Source organism: Pongo abelii, chromosome 21, assembly GCF_028885655.2.
Source record: "Pongo abelii isolate AG06213 chromosome 21, NHGRI_mPonAbe1-v2.0_pri, whole genome shotgun sequence".
In the NCBI taxonomy this organism is placed as follows: domain Eukaryota; kingdom Metazoa; phylum Chordata; class Mammalia; order Primates; family Hominidae; genus Pongo; species Pongo abelii.
This window is the reverse complement of record NC_072006.2, coordinates 66,272,445-66,296,520: the sequence shown is the minus strand read 5'-3', so window position 1 is coordinate 66,296,520 and position 24,076 is coordinate 66,272,445. Positions and strand designations below refer to the sequence as shown.

Here is a 24,076-nt window from a genome sequence, read left to right as displayed (position 1 = left end):
AATTCAGAGGTCACCTACGACCTTGAGACCACGCCATAAACTGCTGCAGAGACTGGCCCAAGGGGATGACCTCTCCATGTCTGGGGAGGGGAGCCTGCCTCAATGTCCCCACTGGGAGGGGCTGCTGAAGACTTGGGGCCAGGCGGTGGCCCGGGGACATGGCTGCTGTGTGCTGGAGGCAGCTTCTCTAATGGAAGCCCTTGAGCTGGTGCCTTTAGAAGGGGAAACAGACTCATTTGCACAAGGAAAATAACGTGGAAATGACATGAACACCTTTGGTTCTGCCCACCAGGAGCTCTGAGGGCGCCCAACACTGTCTCTGTACCCAAATGCAGCCAGCTGCAGGCCACGCGTAGGTCTGTCTCAGATTCAAGACCCCACAGCCACCTTCCAGCCAGGGGCTACATCGAACCTGGGGAGGGAGCAGCTCAGGGACCTGGATATTCCTATGCTTGGGCTCAGTTTGAAAGGGGCAGGGGGAAGAGAAGGTGGGAGGGGTCCTGCTGCCAGGGACATGCTCCCCATGAAGGTCTTGTTTTGATAGTGGCTGGGAATGAGGACGCCACGGCCACGATGGGGCCTTAGCTTTGCCCCAGCTGCCCCAGGCCTGCAGCTCAGCTCCCGGCCACTCACGCAGGCCAGGGCCTGTTGTCCTCTCTAGGACAACCACGCCCATCTGTGTCCACGCAGGCCTCCCTCTGTGGCCCCCGTGGTTCCTGGTGATGACCCTGTCACAGTCTCCTTGGGGCTGGGCCTCATTTGGGTTACACCCCATCCCCTGCCTGGGGGTCCTCCCAGCCAAAGACGCGTTGTCACACAATGCACCCCAGGGACGTTCTGGGGGTCATGGCCCCAAAGTCCAGCCCCATGACCGTCCCCTGAACCCCTGGGCCACGGCTCTGCTGTCCCCCACGATGCCGGTCCACATGGGGGTCCTGGGTTTCACTGCATCAACCAGCTTGTTTCACACGCACGAGACAGAAATGGGACAGAAATGGATCTTCCTGGAATCGAATGTTAGCAGCTGAAGGATCATCAAGGAAAATAACCACACAACCTACGTTCCCGACGAGCCCTGGAGGAGGAAGACACGAGACCGCCCTCTCCAGCACACCACACCTGAGATGCACCAGACGGGGCCTCCCGTCGGACAGAAGCCGGGCTGTTCACATCCCCAGGCACACACAGCGGAGAACGCCAGCACCCGCAACACCAGCGTCTCCTCATGTCCCTCAGTCTTCATAAATCTCCGTCCGTCAACCACACCTCTAATGGCTTTTAAATGAGCATTTTATTTGGAACATTTTGCAGGCCACGGTGAAGCTACCGACAGCGGTGGCTGGGGGGTGGGGGGCGGGTACTGCTCTGTGTCTGCTGTGGGCCTTGGGGAGCAGGCTGGCCCCGCCTTGCCTCAGTGTCTGGCCTGGGCAGGGGGTCCAGCTGCCGGGTCAGCCTCACTGGGGCCTGGCCAGTGGGTGGGGAGATCTCTGGGTGGCTGGGACTGCTGGCCCTCCCTTGGCCGAGCTGCCATGATCTGTAGGGGCAGGGGGAGCTGAGCCCAGGAGGCTGGGCACCGTCCCTATCACGGGCCTTGACATGCCCACAGGAATGCCCGGCCCAAGGAGGCCAGGGGGTGTCCCTCCCGTGGGGTGCGCCAGGCCAGCTGGGGGAACCCCAGGGTGTCGTGGGCTCCGTGGCGCTCTTGATCCCTCCCAGGGTCAGAGTCTGCACCCATACTGACTGCTGGAGCCTTGCAAGATTTTCAGCTGTGAAGCGGGGTCCACAGATGTTGCCTGTATATATTTTCAGCCTGGAAAATATCACATATTCTTTCCTACAATATAAACTACAAAGTACCCCAGACCTCCCAGCCCTCCACCCAGCAGTGGGAAAGCTTCAGCTGTTTGTCTTTAGTCCCTTTATCTATAGACACTCGTGCTAAAGGAGACCAGATGGTCCTGAAGCCACAGGGACCCCCTCAACCCCATCGGAAACCAGAGGGAAGGCGGACCGACATGAAATTAGTGCAGGCCAGAGCAGGTGGCCTGTAGTTCCCTTTAGATCCCCAGCTTATCATTATAATACGAAAACCCCGGCCCTAAGGGAGGACTGCTGCCATGTTGTACACGAGATGTATGAAGAGGTGTGTTCATGGACTGCGTCTGCGCATCTGGAACCCTCCGCACGCCTGCATGCCTCTCCTGCAGGCACCCAACCCTGTGAAACCCCCACACCTTCCCCTTCCCAGTTCTCCTTTTGCTCAGTAGAACCAGCTGCCTCTCCAATTGGACGTTGCTCCTTCGCAATGTCCGATGCAGAGTAGGGAGAGAATGGTTTCCTGGGGCCAGCATGCAGCCAGCCATGCCCCTGCACTGGGACTGGAGGGCGAGGCCCCATTGGATCTCCCTGAGTGTCCCTACTGCCCTTTCGGCCCCTGTGCTTTCCCCGTCACAGACCAGGAGCTGATGGCTCGCAGGTGGGGCAGTCTGTGGGCTCTAGGTAACCCCTGCCCCTGCCCCTGCAAGGGGCCATCCCAGAGGTGTCGGCGCCCACAGGCCTGACCGTTGCTCGGCTGTCCTGTCCTCTCCTTGGACACAGCTGGCAGCCGTGTCATGCCATCTGTAACTCTGGAGCATCACGTGTGCAGGAGTGTGTGGGCAGGGGCTTGCAAGCACACGCTCCAATCAGACCACCTGCTCTGCCAAAAGCTGTGCAAACACCCTGGAGAGGTGCCAGCCTGTGGAAACGAGCTGCTCACAGGTGTGTGTGTGTGTGTGTGTGTGTGTGTGTGTGGGCAAACAGGGGCTGCCCTCTCTCCCCAGGGCAGGCGGGGGACCCCAGGCTACCGAGGAGATGGGGGACGGTATCTGGTTCCTCTACATCTGTATGGGCCTCACTAACAGCACTCCTGACTCGGCCATGGGCCCATGGGATCGTCTCCCCAGCTGAATGATGGGACCAGGGCCAGGCGCAGCTCATCTGCAGAGCCTTGTCTGAGTGGAGCGGGCGCTCATTCATGGCCACTGGAGGGCGGTGGGGCCTCAGCGGATCCTGCAGTCCTGGGGTGAAGGTGCTGGGACTGACCGCAGCTCACTCGGAGCCCCGGGCATTCTGGCCAACATCACTCTAAGAACGTTTATGTAAATCCTGCATCAAAAGTCCTCGCCTGTGCCATCCGTGCCAGCCCTCACGCTGCCTGCCACACGACTCCATCTCTGATCCTTGGAGTCCCAGGCTGTCATCATCCTCCCGTTTCTCAGATGAAAGGTGCCACGGCCGGGGCTGACAATGTCCTCTGCTGTGCGGGTGTGAGTCCCGAGCCTGTGCCGACCCTGGGGGCCACCTCGCTTTCCCTGCAAGCCACACGGCTGCTGAGGCTTACCTCCCAAGTGGCCTCTCTGCCCCCATGTTACCCTGAGCACCACCCCCTTACAATTTAGGAATTTCCAGGAAATCCCTTTGTGCTCTTCTCAGGGATGGAGACAGGTGGGATTTTCCAGGCTGTAGCTTGGCTTTGGTTGATTTGAAAGGCGGGGATGAAGACAGCACCACAGGTTAGTCTTGGTTTTTGGAGAAGAGGTGGAAACTGGCGGCCCCGGGGGTCCCACAGCCCCAAACCTGGAAGAACCTGCCACCTCCTTGCCAGCCCCAGCCCCAAAAGCGACACCAGCAAGTCCTGGTGACAGGTTGGCAGCCCCAGCTTGCAGTGGGGTCCCCGCACACCCAGAGCTTGAGGGCCGTGACGCACTCAGAAGCCACCGACTCGGAGCAGGACAGTTGAGGCCAGCAAGACCGAGGAGCTGCCAGAAAGTGGCACTGTGGCCTCTGGAAACAAGCCTCCCGTGGGCAGGGCCCCACTGGCTCTGAGCCCAGTGAGGTGGCTCTACCGGCTCCTGGGAGCCAAATGCCTTAGAGGGTAAATTACGTCTGGAATGACGCTGGCCTGTGTGGGCACAGTGCAAACAGGAGACCAGACAGCGAGACCTGGAGATGGAGATGGGGAAGGCAGGTGATGCCCTGTCCTGGGCACCTGGGGACTCAAGGTGCTGCTGGTGGGGTGCTTTCAGCCCCAGGAGTGGGTGGTGAATCTTCCGGGGACCTGGAGATGCACCTGCACTTGGCAAGCTTCAGAGCAGAAGCAGGCACCCGACCTCACCCACCGCCCAGGGCCTCCCTCTGTGTTCTGTCTCTGAGTGGGGCGGGCACTTGAGATGAAGGGGTGGAGGGAGGCCTCTGTCGCAAAAGCCTCGTGGGGCCGCAGGACAGTGCAGGAGGTGGGAGCGCATGGAACCCAGCACCAACCAGCAGCCCATTCATTTGGCTGTGATGGTTTCAGGCTGTGTGAAAAGCATTGCTTCTCCATGCCCTCTTCGTCACAGCCAGGCTGCCGCAGCCTGGGTGGGGTGGGTCTCCTCGAAGGCGCCAGGCCCAGAAGGGGTGGGTTTCGAGGCAGGTGTGTGTGTTCAGGTCCTGAGAGGGGCCGTCAGAGCACCCCAGACTCTGAGTGCCACTGCGGCTAGACCCTGAGACCCCAGCGTGTAGTCCCTGCTTTTCTGAGGCCTCCACCCATAGCCACACACACCAGCAGGGCCTGTTCTGGAAATCTCACAAGGACTCGCCCATAGCAGCCGGTGGTGAGTGCTCCAGAGCCTCCTTTGTTGAGTCTCTCTATGGCAAGAGAGTGACACTGGGGAGGCTTCCGATCACTCCCCGACTGCACCACTGGAGAGGCTCCCCGAGGGTCCTGTGGGTGTCCTGCGGGGACCAGGAGCTCACCCACCTGCACACAGACCCCACCCCGCCTCACCTCTCGGTCCAGGCCAGCTGCCACTGTGACGATGTCTCCAGTCTCGCTGTTGATGGTGAACATATTCTGGGACGGGCTCTGTGGGGTCTGGGTCACGATCCGGTACCGCACCATCCCATTGGCCGTGGTGCTGTCGTCAGCATCGTTGGCAGTGACGGTCATCACGTAGGTGCCTGGAACAGAGACAGCAGCTCAAATGGGGATGGCCTGCCACACAGGCTGCCGCCCCTGCACACACCTGGGCAGAGCCTCCCGACGACAGAGCTCTCTGTGAGTCTGGCGTAGCAGAACCCCCTTCCTCTCGGCATGTTCAGAGGTGGTGTTAGTGCACCTGCTGCCTCCACCCCACCTTCTAGAATCACAGAAGGATTTCTTCTAGAGCTCGAGGTTCCTTTGAGGTCATCTGCTCTGACCTCTTCCTTTTTCAGCTGGGGAAAGACCAGGCCTCAGAGGAGGAAGAATTTCTCTAAGCTTCCAGAGCATGGGGCAGCAGACCAGGCCTGGAGCCCGGTGGCCTGAGGCCCCGACAGTGCGTCCAAGGTGCCTCCACTCCTGCAGGGAGCCCAGCCTGGCTGGGCTTAAAGGGAGGGACTCAGAGGCACTGAAGCAGGGCCTGGTATAGGTCTGGACACACAGAAGCTGTATAATGAACACCGCAGAGGACACAGTGGAAAACAAACCTAGAAGGGACCCCCTGAGCAGGGAGGCTGTGCCTATGGGACTCCGTCAGATGGAGAACATCTGGGGGTGCTCTGGGACTGGGGGCCGCTGGCATTTCAGAGGGGCTCAGTGAGCTGCCCATGCGCTCTCGCAGCTTGGTGCCTCAGTTTCCCCATGCACACATTGGGGTTGAGGTCTGTAGCACACACTGGCACATTCCCCACTTTCTGAGAATGGCACTTGGCTTTCCTTTGGCCGTGCAGCCTTTCCTACCCTCGGGAGGGATTGCATCAGCACACCCCACCCTGTGGCTTCAGAACATCTCCAGGTCTGAGGACCAAGCTCTGCCGGGAGCAGTGGTGGGTGGGGGCTTTAGTTCCTGCCTACTGAGCACCAACTCTGTGCTAACGCTGTGCCCGGTGGAGGCCCCACTCTGTGAGCTCCTAACTGCTGTCTCCTGATGCTGGCACGGCGGGCTCTCCCACCTGGAAGTCCTGGGGCTGCACTCTGCCCTCCACCTTCCGGTGTTCCTGCCCCGGCTCTGCACACGTGTGTGCTCAGCTTGCCCTGGTGGCTGCCTGAGATGCCCCAGAACCCTGGAAGCTCGGGTGCCCGGCCCTGCAGCGTTCACACACAGAGGAGAGCTGCTGGTGCCCTGCTGGGCCCTGGGAATGGTGCAACCTTTACCTGCGCAGCGCCTCCCCTGGCTGATGGGGCTGGGGTCATGTGGAGGGGGGGCGGTCTCAGAGAGACCCGAGGTGCTCGTTCCTGTGTGCATGAGATGAAAGACTCTCGCCACACCAGCCTTGGGATCTTGCGCAATCTGTTCTGCATCTGGAACGTTCTTCCCTCTCCTCCACCTGGCCAACTCCTCCTCATCCCCAAAGCCCCGTCCTGGCCCTCTGGACTGAGTCATGGGGCCCTGTGCATCCTCATCTCACCTGCATTGAAACAGCTGTGTGTCTGCTTAATGTCTGTGTCCTCTGTGGGATTACAGCCACCACAAGGGCGGGGCTGGGTCCATGCTGTCCCTGTGACTTGGCACACAGATGCCCTGATGGACATTTGCTGGACTGTGCCAGAAGCCCAGGGTGTGGGGCGGCCTCATGCTCAGGAGGCAGGGTCTGCGAGGAGCCCGAAGCTACTACTTATTTCCAGGACCCCAGAGCAGGCAGGGAGCCTTCCCCCTGTCCCCCTCTCCCACCTCGCCCTCCCTCTGCAGCCCTGCAGAGAAGACCCCCACTCTGGCCTTCCACCCAGGCAGGACAAGCCCAGGTGGGACACAGGGGAACCTTGGGTGTGTCGGACTAGGAGTTTGCTTCAGCTTTCAGCTTCTACTGAATGCAAAATTCTCAAAGCAGACGTGTTTCACGAAAACACAGAAAAGCAAGCGGAGGCAGGAGCGGCTTAAAGAGCAAGCTGTATGGCATGTGAAGTATAGTTCAATCCAATAGATGTATTTATGCAGTAAGCAAATGGGTGGGAGGGGCCGTGGCCTGGCAACCATCAGCCTCTGGAACTGGGTACCACACCCCGATGATCTTTGCCCCCATCACAATGTCCCCACCACTTTAGAGCACAAGCCTGGTCCCAACCATACTCCCCTCTAAAGAGACATCCTTCTGCCTCTGTTCTGGCTTTCCTCTGCATTTTCCTAAGAGGAAAACCTTGAAGTGCAGCACCCTAGGAGCAAGGGTGAACTGGGAAGAAACAGTCCTAACACACGCACAGAGCTAATTGCAGTAACTTAGGCTGAGGTTCTCTGTGATTGTTAGCGTCCCCTACTTAGCAGCAAAAAGAAATCATTCATGGAGAGGGATAACATCACACACAGCCTCCTTTTTAAAAGAGCACAAAACTTTCAATGTGGCAATAAGAAGACTTCAAGCTGACTTCTCAATAGGAACGATGGAAGCTGGAAAACAATGGAATACAAGGAACTCACGAAGAACCTGGCGTTCATTATTCGGTGAAAAAAACTTTCTAAAATAAAAGTGAAAAATAGACACTAAAGTGATAAATGATAAAACAAAAAAATTACCACCTGGAGACCCACACTAGAGGAAATACTAAGGGTGTTTTCAGGCAGAAGGAAAATGATTCTAGAGGGCACCTTGGAAATGCAGAAAAATATGAGGAGCTCTGTCTCTGTCTCTCTCTCTAATATGTACACACACACACACAGCTCCTATAAATATACATATACATAATGTTTATATAAAGGATAAATACACTGGTGCATCTAAGGAATATGACTTGTATAAACAAAAATAACTTTGCCTTGTGAGGGTTTTAAAGCTGCTTACCAAAACACCAGAACAAACACCTGCAGAATTTCATTTGCAAAGCAGATGGTGGGTCTGACCAGGGCAGTGTTACTGATGTTCAGCCTTCGTCAAGCCAGGCATCCCCGAGCAAGTGAAGCCAACATTGGCACATCAGGCACTATTTGAAACCACCCATCTCTACGAAAGCTGGGAAAGTCATGGGGGTCAGTGGTGACTGCATTTGGCTCATCTGGTTCAGAAAGTCAAAGGGAGAAGCCACTCCAACTTCCCGAAGCACTCACTGTTCCCCTCCACCCGTGGCCCCCGGCATTTTCGTCTGTGAAACCTGTGAGGATCCACATGCCTGTCGCAGAAAGGAGCCTGCAGCTGTGATGGTGGGGGTGGCAGGATGATGGCAGGGACATGGAGAAGGTGGAGGGAGAGAAGTAAAGCCCTGACCAGTGAGGGAAGAAGGGATCAGGCACTGTCTGTTGTACTCACTGAAAGCAGCACAGCTGGCCTGGTTTCTGAGAATGACGGTCTCTCGGGCTGGATGGGGATGTGGAGCCCTTCTGACTGCCTTGGTCTCTTCCTCACCCTGCCCCAGCCCCTCACCGCCATTCCTGGGTCCCCACCCTGTGCCCAGCTGGCCCGAGGACCTTTTGTGCATGGGTTTGTCATGTCTCAGACAAATCTCACGGACGGCCTGCTGCCCACGTGCAGGAACTCGGGCTAATCACACATCGGACAGTGGTGGAGCAGGGCTAGGGTCCAGGATCTGGGCTTGGAGCTCTTCTCCACTCAGCCCTACTGGCTGGGGGAGGTGGAGGGACAATGAGTCAGCCCAGGACTCCCAACACCCCAGGGTTACTGATCCGCTGTGAGGCAGAGACCCGCGTGCTCCCTTTGAGTGCCTGCCCTGGTCCACCATGTCACTGAGAAATCACATTAGCAGAACGGCTGGGAGCCTCCCACCACAGAGGTCCCCCTCCTCCGCCTCCACGGGGTCAGATAACCTGACGACATCACGGGAACTCCCTGCCCACTGGGGCCAAGCTCTCCCCACTCAGGACAGAATGTGGAATGGCGTTTCCAGCTGATCTGTCCTGAAAGCCTCCTCGGTCCCCGAAGGCCAGGCAGGAGGTCCTCCCCCACCAATTGAAGCTGCCTCCTCCAAGCAGTCCCTCGGCGGAAGGGGCCCGCTGCTGTGTGATTTCATGTATGGAGGAGGACTAAGCCCCCTTGGAGGCTTGGGGACCTGGGGAAAAGGCGGGCCAGGATGTGGACGTGAGAGGGCTTGGCATTGAGGAGGGGCCAGGTGGGATGTGTGGAATGGGAAGTCAGCGGGAGGCTGGAAACAGACCTTTGGGACCCTGACTGTGGCCACCTCCTTTTTTGACAGATGGGGAAACTGAATCCCACAGAGGAGGAACGTGGCTGGGTCCAGTGAGCTCTGCTAGACCCAGACTGAAAGCAGCCACACTCTCCTCCAGGGTCCAGCAGACACTTTCTGTAAAGGGCCGGACAGTATGTATGTCAGGCTTTGCGGTCACACATTCTCTGTCCCAACTCCTCAACACTGCACAGAAGCAGCCTGAGAGGATGCGTCCAGCAACGGGCACGGCTGTGCTCCCATCAAACCATTCACAGAAGCAGGTGCTGAGCTATGTTTGGCTGGTGGTTTGCTGACCCCTGCTGTATGCTCTTTTTTTGGATTTCAGGGACAACATTGGTTTTTAAAAATACAGGGGAATCAATACAGGGTTGCCAACTTCTCGTTCTACCAAGGGAAGACTTTAAAATATACATCTAGCTCAAATGTTTCATGAAAGGAAAATAATATTTTACCACCAAAATCATAGGAAAGACTTAGTTTCAGAATAAAGGCCAGTCCTTCATTCAATAAGTTGAGCTCCTTGAAGGCACTTGCCACATTTGCCACGTCTAGAGGCTTTGTGTGTCCACCACAGCCTGTGAGCTGCAAGCACCATGGCTGGAGGCTTGGCTCAGTGGGGGCCAGGTGTGCCCGGCTGGGATGGGGCTTCCCCACGTGTGCTCAGAGCTCCCTGTCTCCTGCCCTCTTCCCTGAAATACATGGTGGGGAAACCAGGTGATAAGAGGAGAGGCAACTCCAGCACAGGAGGAAAGCACCTGGCCGGCCAGGGAGGAGGACACCTGCCCAGTGTGGAGGGACATCTGCCCAGTGTCGGGAGACAACCTGCCCAGAGTGGAGGGACACCCGGCCAGTGTGGAGGGGACACCCGCCCAGCATGGAGGATACCGCTTAGCATGGAGGGACACTCAGCCAGCATGGAGGGGACACCTGCCCAGCATGGAGGTATAACCGCCTGGTTTGCCTTAAGGCTGATGACAGCAGGGTTTATGGCCTGTTGTGGGTTTGGGAGTCAAGATGCTGACCCTTCCCCCCACTGTCTATGATGCTGAATACTGTGGAGCTGTCTGGGTCCCCACCTCCCAAGCTATCTGTGCCTCTTGCCCCTTGTTGGCCCCTGCCCCATTAGAAGTTGGGCCTCTGCGGCAGGAACCAGCCCGGCTGCCTCCCCTCTGACTCCTCAGAGGTCCTGCTCAGGCCAACAGCTGTAGAGGGTTCCCTTGGGCTGAATTCCCTCCCATCTACAGCATTCCTGCGTCTCTGTACCAGGGAACACAGACGGCCCCAGGATGCCCGCCCTGGGAAGGGGTCCTGGCATGGACGCACCCCCTCTGCACCCCCACCGTGGGATGAGATGGTGGCCCTGGCCCAGACCCCAGAGTCCTCCAGGGTGGAAACTCCACGTGTCTGACTTGAGGGGCTGATCCAGTCTGTGGTTTATGCTCATTAACCAAGCACTAATTGGACATTGATCAGGGGTCCAAGTCTCTGCCTGCTTTTTGGTTACAAATAATTGCACCCCTTACATCTGATGCAAGCAACAATATCCCCATTTCCATTTGGTGGAGTTTTTGCAAAAATAGAATGTCTTCCTCACAGAGAAGAGTCTGGACATTCTGAGATGGCCAGAGTCATCGGAACCCAGCTCACCTTGGCAGGTGCATCGCGCCTCGTGGGCCGCCTTAGTTTAAGCACCCCTCCCCCATGGAGAGGACTGCTCATTAGAAGCTTGAAGTGGCTTTTATCACATTAGCTCTTCATTAACTCAAGACAGTAATGGCTTTAAACCAATGCCATGATGCCCTCCTCTGCTCGCCTCCTGCCTCAGGAGGCAAATCCTGCACTTAGAGTTGTTGGCCACCTCCAGGTCACAGGAGGAGGGGCCTGGCGGGGAGGAGGAAAATGTGATGAGCACCCAGGAATCCCCCACTTTACTTGGGCTCAATTTTATCGTAAGCTCTCTCTCTCTCTTTTTTTTTTTTTTTGGATGGAGTCTTGCTCTGTCGCCCAGGCAGGAGGGCAGTGGCATGATCTTTGTTCACTGCAGCCTTCACCTCCTGGGTTCAACTGATTCCCCTGCCTCAGCCTCCCAAGTAGCTGAGATCACAGGCATGCACCAACATGCCCGACTGATTTTTGTATTTTTAGTAGAGATGGGGTTTCTCCATGTTGGTCAGGCTGGTCTTGAACTCCTGAGCTTAGGTGATCCACCTGCCTTGGCCTCCCAAAGTGCTGGGAATACAGGTGTGAGCTACCGCGCCTGTCGTATCATAAGCTCTTTGAGGGGAGGTCCCCTGCTTCTGACACAGTGCCTGGACTGGCAAAGCCAGGGTGTCAGTGTTTCAGGAAGGGAGAGCAGGGCTTCAAAATCCCAGGCTCAGAGTCAAACATGCATGAGCCCAGAGCGAGTGTTCTGGAAACAGGTATGTGTGCGTGGGCACCTGGAAGGCAGCCTCCACCCGTCTCTCTCCTGCTGGTTCCTCACTGGATGCTCCCTGAGGATGGACACTGCTCCTAAGAACCCACCCCAGCCACCTGCATCGTCTCCTTCCCGGGAAAGGGCGACGGCAGGGCCCCTCTTTGGGAGGTGGCTCAGGATCCCACTCTCTGGCAACAAGGACTGCTCACTGCTTTCTGGCCAACTGCAAAAACATGCTCCATCTAGGCATCTACCTTTTTTTCTTTTTGCTACGCTCAGGAATCTGCTTTATAAGGCCAAATGATATACTTTTGAGAATTCTTTTCTGGATGCAGAAATAAAACACACTCATGGTAACTAGCACACGCTCACCGGGAAATATCTAAAGGCACAATGAGGAGAAGGCACTGACCGTCTCACACCCAACACACCTGCTGGAAAGCTGGGGTGTAGCCCTCTTGCCAAAGGGGCTGGATCCTATATCTTTAACACAGATGGGCTTTCTGCTGCTTCTCCTTCTTTTTAAAACCAACTTTATTTATTGATCAAAGAAATGAAAGGAAGACATTTTCCACATGTCAAATGTGCAAAAGCTACTTTAAAATGATGATGGTACCTAATCGCGATGGCACAGAGGGCAGCTGGCACCTTCCATGGCCTACAGGGAGAGGGGGAGGCCTCAGCTTCTCGGAGGCGGTTTGGCTGTGCATACACAAAACCCTTCAAAATGTGCCCACTCAGCAAATCCACTGCTAGGAGTTTATCCTAAGGAAAAAATCGCAGGTGTGGAAAACCCTGGCTGTCCAAGCTGACATCGTTTCTGAGAGCAGAATGGGGCCTGGAACAAACATTTACTGAACATCCACTCTGTGTCAAGCATTGAGACCTATGTTGTGTATACCCCAGGGGCTGAAGCTCATAAACAAAATCCCCCATGCGAGGGGGTGGCACCGAGGGTCCTCTGGGCAAAATCCCCCATGCCAGGGGGTGGTGTGGCCACTACAGAACAACTGATGGTCCTCTGGGTAGGAAACTTCTGTCCCTTGACGACCTCAGTGCCAGGATACTGGTGGTGACAGGGTACCGTATGATCCCAGGTATTGCTAAGATGTTCAATATAAACACGAGCAATGACCAGACCAAATATAAAAATAGAATTCTGACCACACCTGCAGTAAGCAGCCCAGGAAACTAACCCATTACATACACTAACCAGCCAGGAAGCCAGCTATCATCTACACTAACCAGCCAGGAAACTAACCCATTGTATATACAAACCAGCCAGGAAGCCAGCTATCATCTACACTAACCAGCCAGGACGCCAGCTATCATCTACACTAACCAGTCCAGGAAACTAACCCATTACATACACTAACCAGCCAGGAAGCCAGCTATCATCTACACTAACTAGCCCAGGAAACTAACCCATTACATACACTAACCAGCCAGGAAGCCAGCTATCATCTACACTAACCAGCCAGGAATCCAGGTATCATCTACACTAACCCATCCAGGAAACTAACCCATTACATACAGTAACCAGCCAGGAAGCCAGCTATCATCTACACTAACCAGCCAGGATGCCAGGTATCATCTACACTAACCAGTCCAGGAAACAAACCCATTACATACAGTAACCAGCCAGGAAGCCAGCTATCGTCTACACTAACCAGCCAGGAAGCCAGCTATCATCTACACTAACCAGCCAGGAAGCCAGCCATTATTTATACTAACCATTCAGGAAGCCAGCCCATTATCTACACTAACCAGCCAGGAAGTCAGTCCATCACCTACACAAACCATTCCAGAAAGTCAGTCCATCATCTACACTAACCATCCTCAGAAGCCAGCTCATCACCTACACCAACCAGCCAGGAAGTCAGTCCATCACCTACATTAACTAGCCAGGAAGTCAGCTCACTGCCGGATGCAGCGAGAGACACAGGGCGGCAGGAGGGGTACCTGGCAGAGCTGTTGGGGGGCAGGGGCAGGGGTGGGAGCACAGGGAGAGGCCAGGCAGGGGTCGGGGCATGAGGTCTGGGCACACAGATTGAAGGTCACGAGGCTGCCTCGAATCCACTCAGGGATGGATTTAGGCAGAAAATCCCCCAGGTGTGGCACAGAGCCCTGGAGGCTCTGCTGCACAGCGGACTGGAGAGAAAGCCAGGGCCCGGGTTAGTGACAGGGCAGGAGAGCAGCTCCGTGCAGCCCCAGAGAGGACCACGGCCAGGGGTCAAGGGCAACAGTACAACTGCTGCACTTGGCCTTGCCCTGGGAGGCCCCAGCGAACTCACCAGGGCTGGTTTGTCAGTGGATTCAGGAGAGAATGATGGGTGGAGATAATCGGGTTTGTCTCATCAGGGTCTGCCCGGGAAGCTGGGGCCACCTCCCCCTCGGTCCTCTCACGGGCACCGTCTGCGCTGGCAAGGGCTTGGCTCTGGGAGTTGAGTGAGTGTGTCCTGGAGAGGGAGCCGCCGTGCCTCTGACCTCACTGGATCCATGGGCCCCTTGTGTCTGGAGTCCCTGAGCCAGAGTGGCCGCTCCAGGATCCTGGGATCAGCAGACGTGGTCTCCGTGGCTTGGGTCACACAGCCCTCCCCAGCAATGCGTTTTCTCGCGTTTCTGGGGGCATGCGCTGCGTTCCCCACAGGCTCCAAGTGGCGGGATGTTCGATGGACGGGGTTTCTGGCTGCACGGGGAGGGAAGTGGGCGAAACCAGGGGGGTCCCCAGGCTTCTCCCCAAAGAGGACTGCACTGGTCTCCTGGGCTGCTGTGCCAAAGCACCGCAGATGGGCAGCTTGAAGCAACAGAACTGGCCCTGTCAGTTCCAGAGGCCAGGAAGCAGCACCAGCACACAGGGCTCAGCGCCAGCAGCCCTGCCCTGGCCCTTCCAGGTCCTGGGGTGGGGGCGCCGTCCAACTTGGGTGTTCCTGGGCTTGTGGCCACCTCACTCAAGCCTCTGCCTCCACTGTCTTGGGCCCTGCCCTGTGTCTTGTCCTCTTGTTAGAAGGAAAACAGTCATTGGATTCAGGGCCCACCCTACTTTGCAGACAAAATGTCTGCAAAGAACTATTTTTGAATAAGGTCACATTCTGAAGTGCTGGATGGACGTGAATTGGGCGGTGGGGGCTCCAGTCCACCTGCCCAGGGGCTAAGCTGAAGCTGAGGCAGGCAGCATCTGGAAATCCATGCTGGCAAGGCTGGGAGGAGACAGGGGCCTCTTTCCATCCACATGAGGCTCTGTGGCCCTGGGTGACTTTGGAGGCCAGGTGGGGCTAGGCACTAGGGCAGCCGTCCCAGCCTCAGGGCTCTGCACCCTGGCTTCACCTCTGGGAGCCTTGGCTCCTCCTGTGCACCTAGAGCTGCCCTGTCCCTCTGGCCTCCTTCCTGTGCTGTGAGCAGGGCTGGCTCTGGTGTCTGGGAAGTGGGAACCTGGACCTCCATGTCCACACTGACCCTCTCGCTTCTCCAGTGATGCAGGATCTGGGCCACGCTCAAGTGCGAGCCCTGCAGGGCTCCATTCCACAGAGGCTGTAAATCCTGAAACTGGGCTCCCCGCACGAAAGACGCAGCCAGCAGTCCCTCACCGGTGCCCTCTGCCGAGGAATGGTCACCCAGTGGCATCTGCGCTAACCTGGGGTGCCAAAGTGAGTTCTCCTGCCCCGTGGGCTTTGAGAACGAGAAGGAAACCATCTTTCTAGGGCCTCATCTTTCAATTCTCTAGACCTGAATATTTCCCCAACAGCGAAGCAGTGAGTCGGGACAGCATCCCCCACCCTGGCTGCAGGTGAGAAGCAGTCTCGTCTTTCATGTGGGAGATGCTGGACACCTCCTTATGAATCGTGCTAACAGGTAAAGGGGGAGACAGCGGAGGCTGCCAGGCCCGGCTCTTTCTCGGAATTCATGTACCAACACTGCCATGCGCCTTAAAGGATTAATTTCACAAGCCTTCAATTGCAGTTTAATTTGAAAACTAATTCAGCCCCATAATTGGCTTTCTGCTCAAATCACTGAGGCTAGAGATTTAAATTCTTAATATTCAGACGACTTTCAAGTATCTAGTGCCATCTGTGCATTAACCTCAGGGGGACTTCTGCTGGCAAAGAAATAAAATAAATAAATAAATGGGGCCCACTAATAGAATAATCTGTTTAAGCAAAAACTCGGTGCTGTATAGATGAAGGTCTCTTTCACTTCATTTGCAGCACGTAGATTTCCCTGCTTTTTAATATTTTAAAATGACATTAATTTTAAAACTTATAATATAGGCCCCACACAGTTACGAGGGGTTAGAGGAAGTAGCGCATCCCGATTAGAGCCCTTTTTAGTTAAAAAATCATCAATACGGAGTTGTCTTTCCCTGGGCAGTTTGAGAAATGCTGAGAGCCTGGGTGAGTTCCCGAGCCCTGAGAGCTCGTTCTCTGATGCTGCGGCGGACAGCGGTGGAAAACGGTCACTGGGCAGTGATGGGGAGTGAGGGGTCCAGGGGACCAGGCAGGACGGATGGCAGGCTGGCTGTCCACTGCCCTCCTGCCCTGGGCGAGACGCCTGGCCTCACTGTGGGCCTGGCAGACATCTGCCTCCCTCTGCGCCTGTGTGGACCCGACCTGTCCATCAAGGACCGCCCCCCCAAGGAGGTCCTCATGGACTCCTGCCCGTCTTGCAGAATGAGCCCACCTTGGGAGCACCAGGAGCTAGCGCTGGGACACGTCCGAGGTGTCATCGAGGCTTGTGAGCTGCCCCCAGGGTCAGGCTGAGGCTGGGCTCTCCCTGCAGCCTCCACGGCAAGGGTGAAGGAGGAGATGGGGTCTCTGCGCTCAGAACTGGAACCCGGTGGTGGAGACCAACAGCCACCTGAGTGACTCTCCAGGTGTCAAGGGAGTCGCCCAGGGCATGGAGGGGGCTGCCTGGGGGAGAGGCTGGGGCAAGACATCTTTGCAGAAGTAGCTGTGAGCTGCAGGAGGAAAGGAGCTGGCGCAGAGGGTGGGGGACAGCACCCCGGGCTGAGGGCACAGCCTTTGCCAGGGCCCGGGGACAGGGAAAGGCGCTTCCCATTCACAGTGGCCTGGGACGTTTGCTTCCCTGCCTTTCCCCAGGTGTGAGTCCTGCACCTTGAGAAGCGGATGTATCTCTGGGTTTCTCAACTGGACAGTGGGCTTCTGGAGGGTGGGGTTCATGCGTTCCCACCCGGTGCCCTCCACAGCACCCAGCTAAAATGCCCACCTTACCCATGGAACAACACAGCCACCTGGGACTTCTTCCTACAGGAAACTGCCCATGCTACACACTGCCCCCTCCTCCCTCCTGCCTGATGGTGTACATGACGCTTGAGGGCGCCACAGCCACCTCGTGATGACGTGGTGAGAACTGAGAAGCGGGGTGACCACCACACAGGCCTCGGCCCGACGCCTTGAGCTCTCACCCCAGCCTCCGCTGGTTCAAGCTGCTGTGGTTGGGTTTTCTGTGACTTTCAGCCAAAGGCATTCCTAACACACAGGCAGGGAAGGGGAGGCGGTTTGCAGAGTGGTTAGCAGGGGATGTTCAGGAGCCAGTCCGTTGGCCTCTAAGTCTTGCCTTTCCCTGCCAGCTGCTGTGGGTCTTTACTGTTACAGAACGGTGCCTTCACTTCCTCATGTTGTATGCGGGGGAAATAAAACTAGCCGTTTCCTGGGGCTGTTGTGGCATTTAGTGAGCTGATTCGTATGGAGAACTTAAGAGTGGTGTCTGGCGCCTGGCCGAGTGGACGAATGCCGTCGGCCGCGTTTCTGTGATGACCGCATGATTGCATCTTCAGTGGAAGGTGTGTCCTTCCCACGTGGAACCTTACTAGGCCTCATTGCTGGCCCTGCCCCTGGGTGCAGAGAAGCAGGGATCGTCGGTGGAGACTAGCGGAGCCCACGTCCAGTGCGGTTCTTGGGCCTAGGCAGAGTGGACAGCTGAGGCAGGTGCGGGCGCGTGAGCTTCAGGTCAGGGTGGTGGCTGCAACTATTTTTCATCTGTTGCTTGCTCTTCTCAAAAGGTCCAGTTCAAAGGAACAGAACACACCTTTTTAGACCCAAAGGCACCCTGGGGTGCTGCATGCTGATCTGCAGGCAGACAGCCAGAGGGTCCCCCAGGCACTTCTCCGCCCTGGGGCAAGGGTGGCTGTTTCTCAGCACAGGTCTCCACGGGTCTCAGAGTCCTCCTGCAGATATAAATGCCAGGATCCTGCAGGAGGAGCCCTTGGGAAACGCAGCCTGTGGGCCATTACTCTAGAGGGGAGGGGGAAACCAGCTGTGGCTTGTAGCCAATCCTGCAGGGGCCGGGATGCCACCTGGACAGACACCTTCAGTGGTCACTGTCGTTTTCAGTGACGCCTCTTCCCCTCCTGAGAACCTGCTGGAGCCGTGCACAGAACCCAGCAACCTTGCCTTGCATCGGGGCCCTTCTGAGGTGTTGTTTCCGCTTATCAGGGCGTCCTGCACCTCCTCCTCCCTCCTAGATACCTCCTGGGAGCAGGCGGGTCCTTCATAAATCACCTGCACCCAAATCCTCCTGGTAGGCCAGCGTCTGGGAACCAGACCTCAGGCATGGCCAAGGTTGGCCCATCCCAGGCCAGAAAACTGCATCATTCAGACATGGCTGATTTGGAATTTGTGATAATTCAGAAATATGCGTATCCGAGGTGTAGCTCAGCCCTCAGGGAAGACAGGGCCTGCCAGGAAGACCAGCAGGGTGACCGGGCAAGGACCCCGTGGACCTTGGTGCTCCGAGGAATCTGGAACACAGGTGGTTTTCAAAGTTGTCTTGTATTTATTAAGAGGTTTGAGTTGACAAAATTACCTTGGTGGAGTCAGGAAAATGAACTGATATTTTGAGCCAGAATGTATTATTAAGTTGCTGTTAATATGAAGGAGTTACAGCTGCAGATAATAAGGACACTGTCAATGACAGCGTCACTGCCGGGAGCCACATGGACGCCTGCCCCTGACCTTCCCCGCCCATGAGGCGGGCACTGTCCTTGTTCTTTTACTGAAGATGTGTGAGGCAGTGGGAAGGAGCTTGCCTGGGGCCACACCAGGGCCATGCTGTGGTCACACGGCACTGCCGTGGACAGCGTGGCAGAACCCCTGCCTGCTGAGGAGGGGGCTGAGTACGGGCAGTGCTGTGTGCATGTTCCCACCTTGGTGGAGGGACACAGGTGAAGGCCAGGGCATGACCAACTCACACTGTCCACGAAGCTATCCCTCTACCCGGCAGTGAAGCTGGCCGTGAGGCTACGGTCATCCTGTGGTCTTGGCAGGAGACACACAGACCAATAAACCTAGGAACAGACCCACACAAATGTGCCCAATGGATGTCCTGCAAAGATGTCAAAGCAATTCACTGAAGGGAAGACAGCCTTTCAATGTATGGCGCTGGGGCAGTCATGGAAAATATGGAGATGAGCAAAAAATACACCTGGATCTACATCTCACATGTTATATAAAAATTAACTCAAAATGAATCATGGACCTAACGTAAACTACAAACCTAAACAACCGTTAGAAAACCCAGAGACGAGCATTTTCAGAACCTAGGGCTCGATGAAGAGCTCTCAGACTTGATGCCGAAGCCTACTCCGAAAGAGGAAGCATGGATAAACCGGACTTCCTCCAAATTAAACACTTTTGCTCGCGAAGACCCTGGGAGGAGGATGGTAGACAAGTTACTGAGTGGGAGAAATATTTGCAAACCACATATCCGACAAGGGACTTGTATCTAGAATATGTAAAGAATTCTGAAAACTCAACAGTAAAAGAATAATGTAGTAGGAAATGGACGAAAGCCATGAAGAGACGTTTCCCTGAAGAGGACACGCAGATGCCAATAAACATAGGAAAAGACACTCAGCACCATTTGCCAGAGGGAAAACACATTAAAACCACGAGGGGCCACCACGCAGCTCTCAGAATGGCTAACGTTGAAAGTGATGACAACATCAGATGCTGGTGAGGATGCCGAGAATCTGGGTCTCTCGGGAAGGCGGGATGAGTGTGCGACGGGGCAGCCCCTCTGGCAGAGAACATGGAAGTTCCCCACAAAACAAACGCCTGCTCCCGAGATGACCCCACAATTGTATTCTTGGGCATTCATTCTAGAGAAATGGAAACTTACGTTCACACAAGACCCCATGCAGGAATGGGTGCTCAGAGAAGCTCAGTTCATCACAGCCCAGAGTTGAAACCACCCAGCATCCATCAACTGGGGATGGCTCATAAGCCGCGGTACACCCAGGCCACGGAATTCTATACCATAGAAAGGAACGAGCTATGGATACGACCTGGCTGTATATCCAGAGAACGATGCTGCGGGAAAACAGCCAATCCCAAAAGGGAACACACGGCTGTGATTCCATTTCTATAGTATCCTTGGAATGACAACACTACAGATGAAAATAGAGTCGTGGTTGCCACAGGTTAGGGTTGATGGGAGGCACACAGACAGGCACACATGCAGACACAGACACACACACAGACAGACACACACACAGATGCAGACACACAGACACAGATACACAGACACAGACATACAGACACAGAGACACACACAGAGACACACACACAGAGACACACACAGAGACAGACACAGACACACACACAGAGACACAGACACACATACAGACACAGAGACACACACACAGAGACACACACACAGATACAGACACAGACACACACAGACACACAGACACAGACAGACACAGAGACACAGACACACATACAGACACAGAGACACACACACAGACACACACACAGATGCAGACACACAGACACACAGACACAGAGACACAGACACACATATAGAGACAGAGACACACACAGAGACACATACAGACACAGAGACACAGAGACACACAGACACAGACACATACACAGATGCAGACACACAGACACAGACACACACATACAGAGACACACACACTCAGACACAGAGACACACAGACACTCAGAGACACACACAGACACAGAGACACACAGACACACAGACAGACACACACTGACACACACACAGATGCACACAGAGACACACACACACACACAGACACACCAGTGAATGTAGGTCAAACTGGTGGGATCCCAGTAGGGACTGTGGCGGGTACGAAGGCCAGTTTCCTGGCTGTGACCCTGCGCTGTGGTTCTACAAGATATCGCCCTTGGGGGAGGCTGGCTGAAGGGCTTACAGGATCTGTCTGTCTTATTTCCTACAACTGCATGTGACTCTACAATTATCTCAAAATGAAAAGATTTTTTGAGAAGTCATTTCTCCCAGTGAAATCCCATCGGGAAGCCCAACGCAGCAGATGAAAGTGGCGAAGCTTGGGTGGACAGAGTGAGGGCTGCGAAGCCAGGCCCCAGCCCCCTGCACATGGGAGGCCCCTAATCACCTCCGTGGGGCTCAGGCCCCACTGGAAACTGGGCAAAAATCCTCGGCCCTCCCGTCATTTCAGGTGGACCTTGTTTTTTTTGGAGGGAACCCTGATTTTGGTTCCACTTTCTGGGGAACTTGAAATAAACAAACGTTGATTTCTTTGTGGAAAATGTTTGTGGTACAGGTCTGTGGATCACTCAGCAGGGCCTTCTCCCACCATCGGAACTCACCAGGCTTAGGGTCACTTCTGCAGCCTGGGCCGAAGGCCTCGGTGGGAATGCCCACTTCTTGGAGCCCCGTCTTACTTGACGGCGAACGCACATGCACCGCCCACAATCCCAGACAGCCCGGAACGCATGAAGATGGAGGGTGTCCCCTGGTTGTGTGCCACAAGCTGTCACCCTCTGTCCCGGGGAGGGGTACGGGGGCAGGGGCAGGGCAGTGAGACCCATGAGAACCTGCCTTGGGACTTTTGCAGGGACTTTTGGGAAAGACACGCTCCCCTCACCCCCAGGGCTGTCCAGCTGCTTAGGAACAAGCTTTCGGCCTCCAAGGCCATGGTGGCTGCAGCAGACAGGATCTCTTAGAGGGGAAAGGACGGTGGGGTTGAAAACCGGCTGGGGAGACTCTGGAAACACATCTCAGCCAGGGGCGCTGCCACACCTGGCACTGCCAACCCTGCCTGCACTTCCCAGTCACAGTCCCCTTGCTTGGGGAGCCCCTGGGGTGGGCTCTGCATCCTGCTCACTAAGAAGGCATCTCACTCTGCACCTCAACCACAAAAGAGCCGGCCACGGCGCCTGCCACACCCTCTGAGCCCAGCAGGGCAGGTCAGCAGTGCCCCAGGGGATTTCATGAAGTCAGGAGGGCTGGATAAGAGTATGGGGTGCACACAGGACCCTCGTGGATCCTGGGGTCCTGGGGAGGAATGTGGGGTGCACACAGGACCCTTGTGGATCCTGGGGGTCTGGGGAAGAGTGTGGGGTACACACAGGACCCTTGTGGATCCCAGGGGGGCTGGGGAAGAATGTGAGATGCACGCAGGATCCTTATGGATTCCAGGGGGCTGGGGAAGAGTGTGGGGTACACACAGGACCCTCGTAGATCCTGGGGGACTGGGGAAGAGTGTGGGGTGCACGCAGGACCCTTGTGGATCCCGGGGGGGGGAGCTGGGGAAGAGTGTGGGGTGCATGAAGGATCCTCGTGGATCCCAGGGGGGCTGGGGAAGAGTGTGGGGGGCACACAGGACCCTTGTGGATCCTAGGGAGGGAGCTGGGGAAGAGTGTGGGTATATGCAGGGCTCTCGCGGATCCTGGGGGGCTGGGGAAGAGTGTGGGGTACATGCAGGACCCTTGTGGATCCTGGGGGGAGCTGGGGAAGAGCGTGGGGTGCATGAAGGATCCTTGTGGATCCCAGGGGGGCTGGGGAACAGTGTGGGGGGCACGCAGGACTCTTGTGGATCCCAGGGGGCTGGGGAAGAGTGTGGGGGGCACACAGGACCCTCATGGATCCCGGGCCTGTAATGGCGTGCTCATGTCCCCAGATGAACTCCCCAAGCCTTCGAAGTTCCTCTGGAGCTGAGTCAATATTTAACCCATCTTTCCATTTGTTTTCCATTAGAACGCGCATCTGAAACCCTTCATTAGCCTGTCCTTCCAGAGAATAATGACTAATTTCTGGCGGTAGTTTTTCCTTATCCCACAAAGGCACTGTGTAGAACCCTTCCATTATTGTAATTTACTGATGGAAGAGAAGAAATTGTAGAGATGATTTCCAAGTCCTGGGAAGACCGCCACCGAGAGAAGCAAGCCACACTTTGCGTGGGCACCATCTCTCCCCGCCCTTGTCCAGGGTGGGTGAAGGGTGACTGAGGTGGGCTTGACAGCAGCACCTCCAGCTCCTTCCTGGCCTTTGCACAAAGACAGCTTGTTCTGGGACCAGAGACAGACTCCCGATCCCCCAGGGGCTCTGAGAGTCCATGGACATTTCACTCAACATAGTCCTGGAAAAGCTCAGGAGTGGTGGGAAGAAGGGCTGACTCCGGGGTCCCGGCATCAACATGTCCTCTGCCTGCCAGGCCACACCCAGCTCTGCAAACGGCCGGGCAGCCGGGCTCTCCAGGCTTGGCTTACGCGGACTTCTGAGGCCACGGCTCCGCAATTTGCTCTTTGTTATCCTAATGAGCAAAGCCAACTGCGCTTTTGGGAAGACTTTCGCTATTGATTTTTTAAAAAGTAAGACATGGGAGGTTTGATTTGTGATAGAAAGGCCAGGAAAATCCAGGCGCCTTTAAATAGCATCCTGGGTCTCTGGGAGAGAGGCCAGTGGTATCTGTGTGAGGAGTGTGCCTGGCCTGCCGCCCACTCTTCCACATCTGCACCCTCGCGAGGGGCTCCCGTGTCCTCATCTGTTTTCTTTGGCTGCCTGGAACTAATCTGCTCACTCCCTGCCTGCCCCTCAAGGGACAGCTGAGGAGCAGCTGCCCACGGTTCCAGTGAAATAATGTCACATTCGTTCCCTTCAGTGACACCAGATGCTCCCGTGTCTCATAATCCTGAAAGACAACCAATCAAGGGTGCAATTCACCCTGTTCACACTGCAGCCCTGGGGACAGGCGAAGGGCACAATTCACCCTGTTCACACTACAGCCCTGGGGACAGACCAAGGGTGCAATTCACCCTGTTCACATTGCTGCCCTGGGGACAGACCAAGGGTGCAATTCACCCTGTTCACACTACAGCCCTGGGGGCGGGACAATGGTGCAATTCACCCTGTTCACACTACAGCCCTGGGGACAGACCAAGGGCGCAATTCATCCTGTTCACACTACAGCCCAAGGGTGCAATTCACCCTGTTCACACTGCTGCCCTGGGGACAGACCAAGGGTGCAATTCACCCTGTTCACACTGCTGCCCTGGGGACAGACCAAGGGTGCAATTCACCCTGTTCACACTACAGCCCTAGGGACAGACCAAGGGTGCAATTCACTCTGTTTACACTACAGCCCTGGGGACAGACCAAGGGTGCAATTCACCCTGTTTACATTACAGCCCTGGTGACAGACCAAGGGTGCAATCCACCCTGTTCACACTACAGCCCTGGGGGCAGGACAACGGTGCAATTCACCCTGTTCACACTACAGC

General features: G+C 55.9%; 1 protein-coding gene across 2 annotated transcripts in view; it reads right to left on the bottom strand.

The window, feature by feature from the left end:
- CDH4 (cadherin 4) overlaps positions 1–24,076 on the bottom strand; it is a 703,097-nt gene that overhangs the window by 61,091 nt on the left and 617,930 nt on the right. For both annotated transcript variants that reach the window (XM_024239065.2, XM_054541916.2), the window contains one exon: positions 4,808–4,980. In XM_024239065.2, coding sequence (XP_024094833.2) covers positions 4,808–4,980 — 173 coding nt within the window. The remainder of the gene's footprint in view (positions 1–4,807; positions 4,981–24,076) is intronic.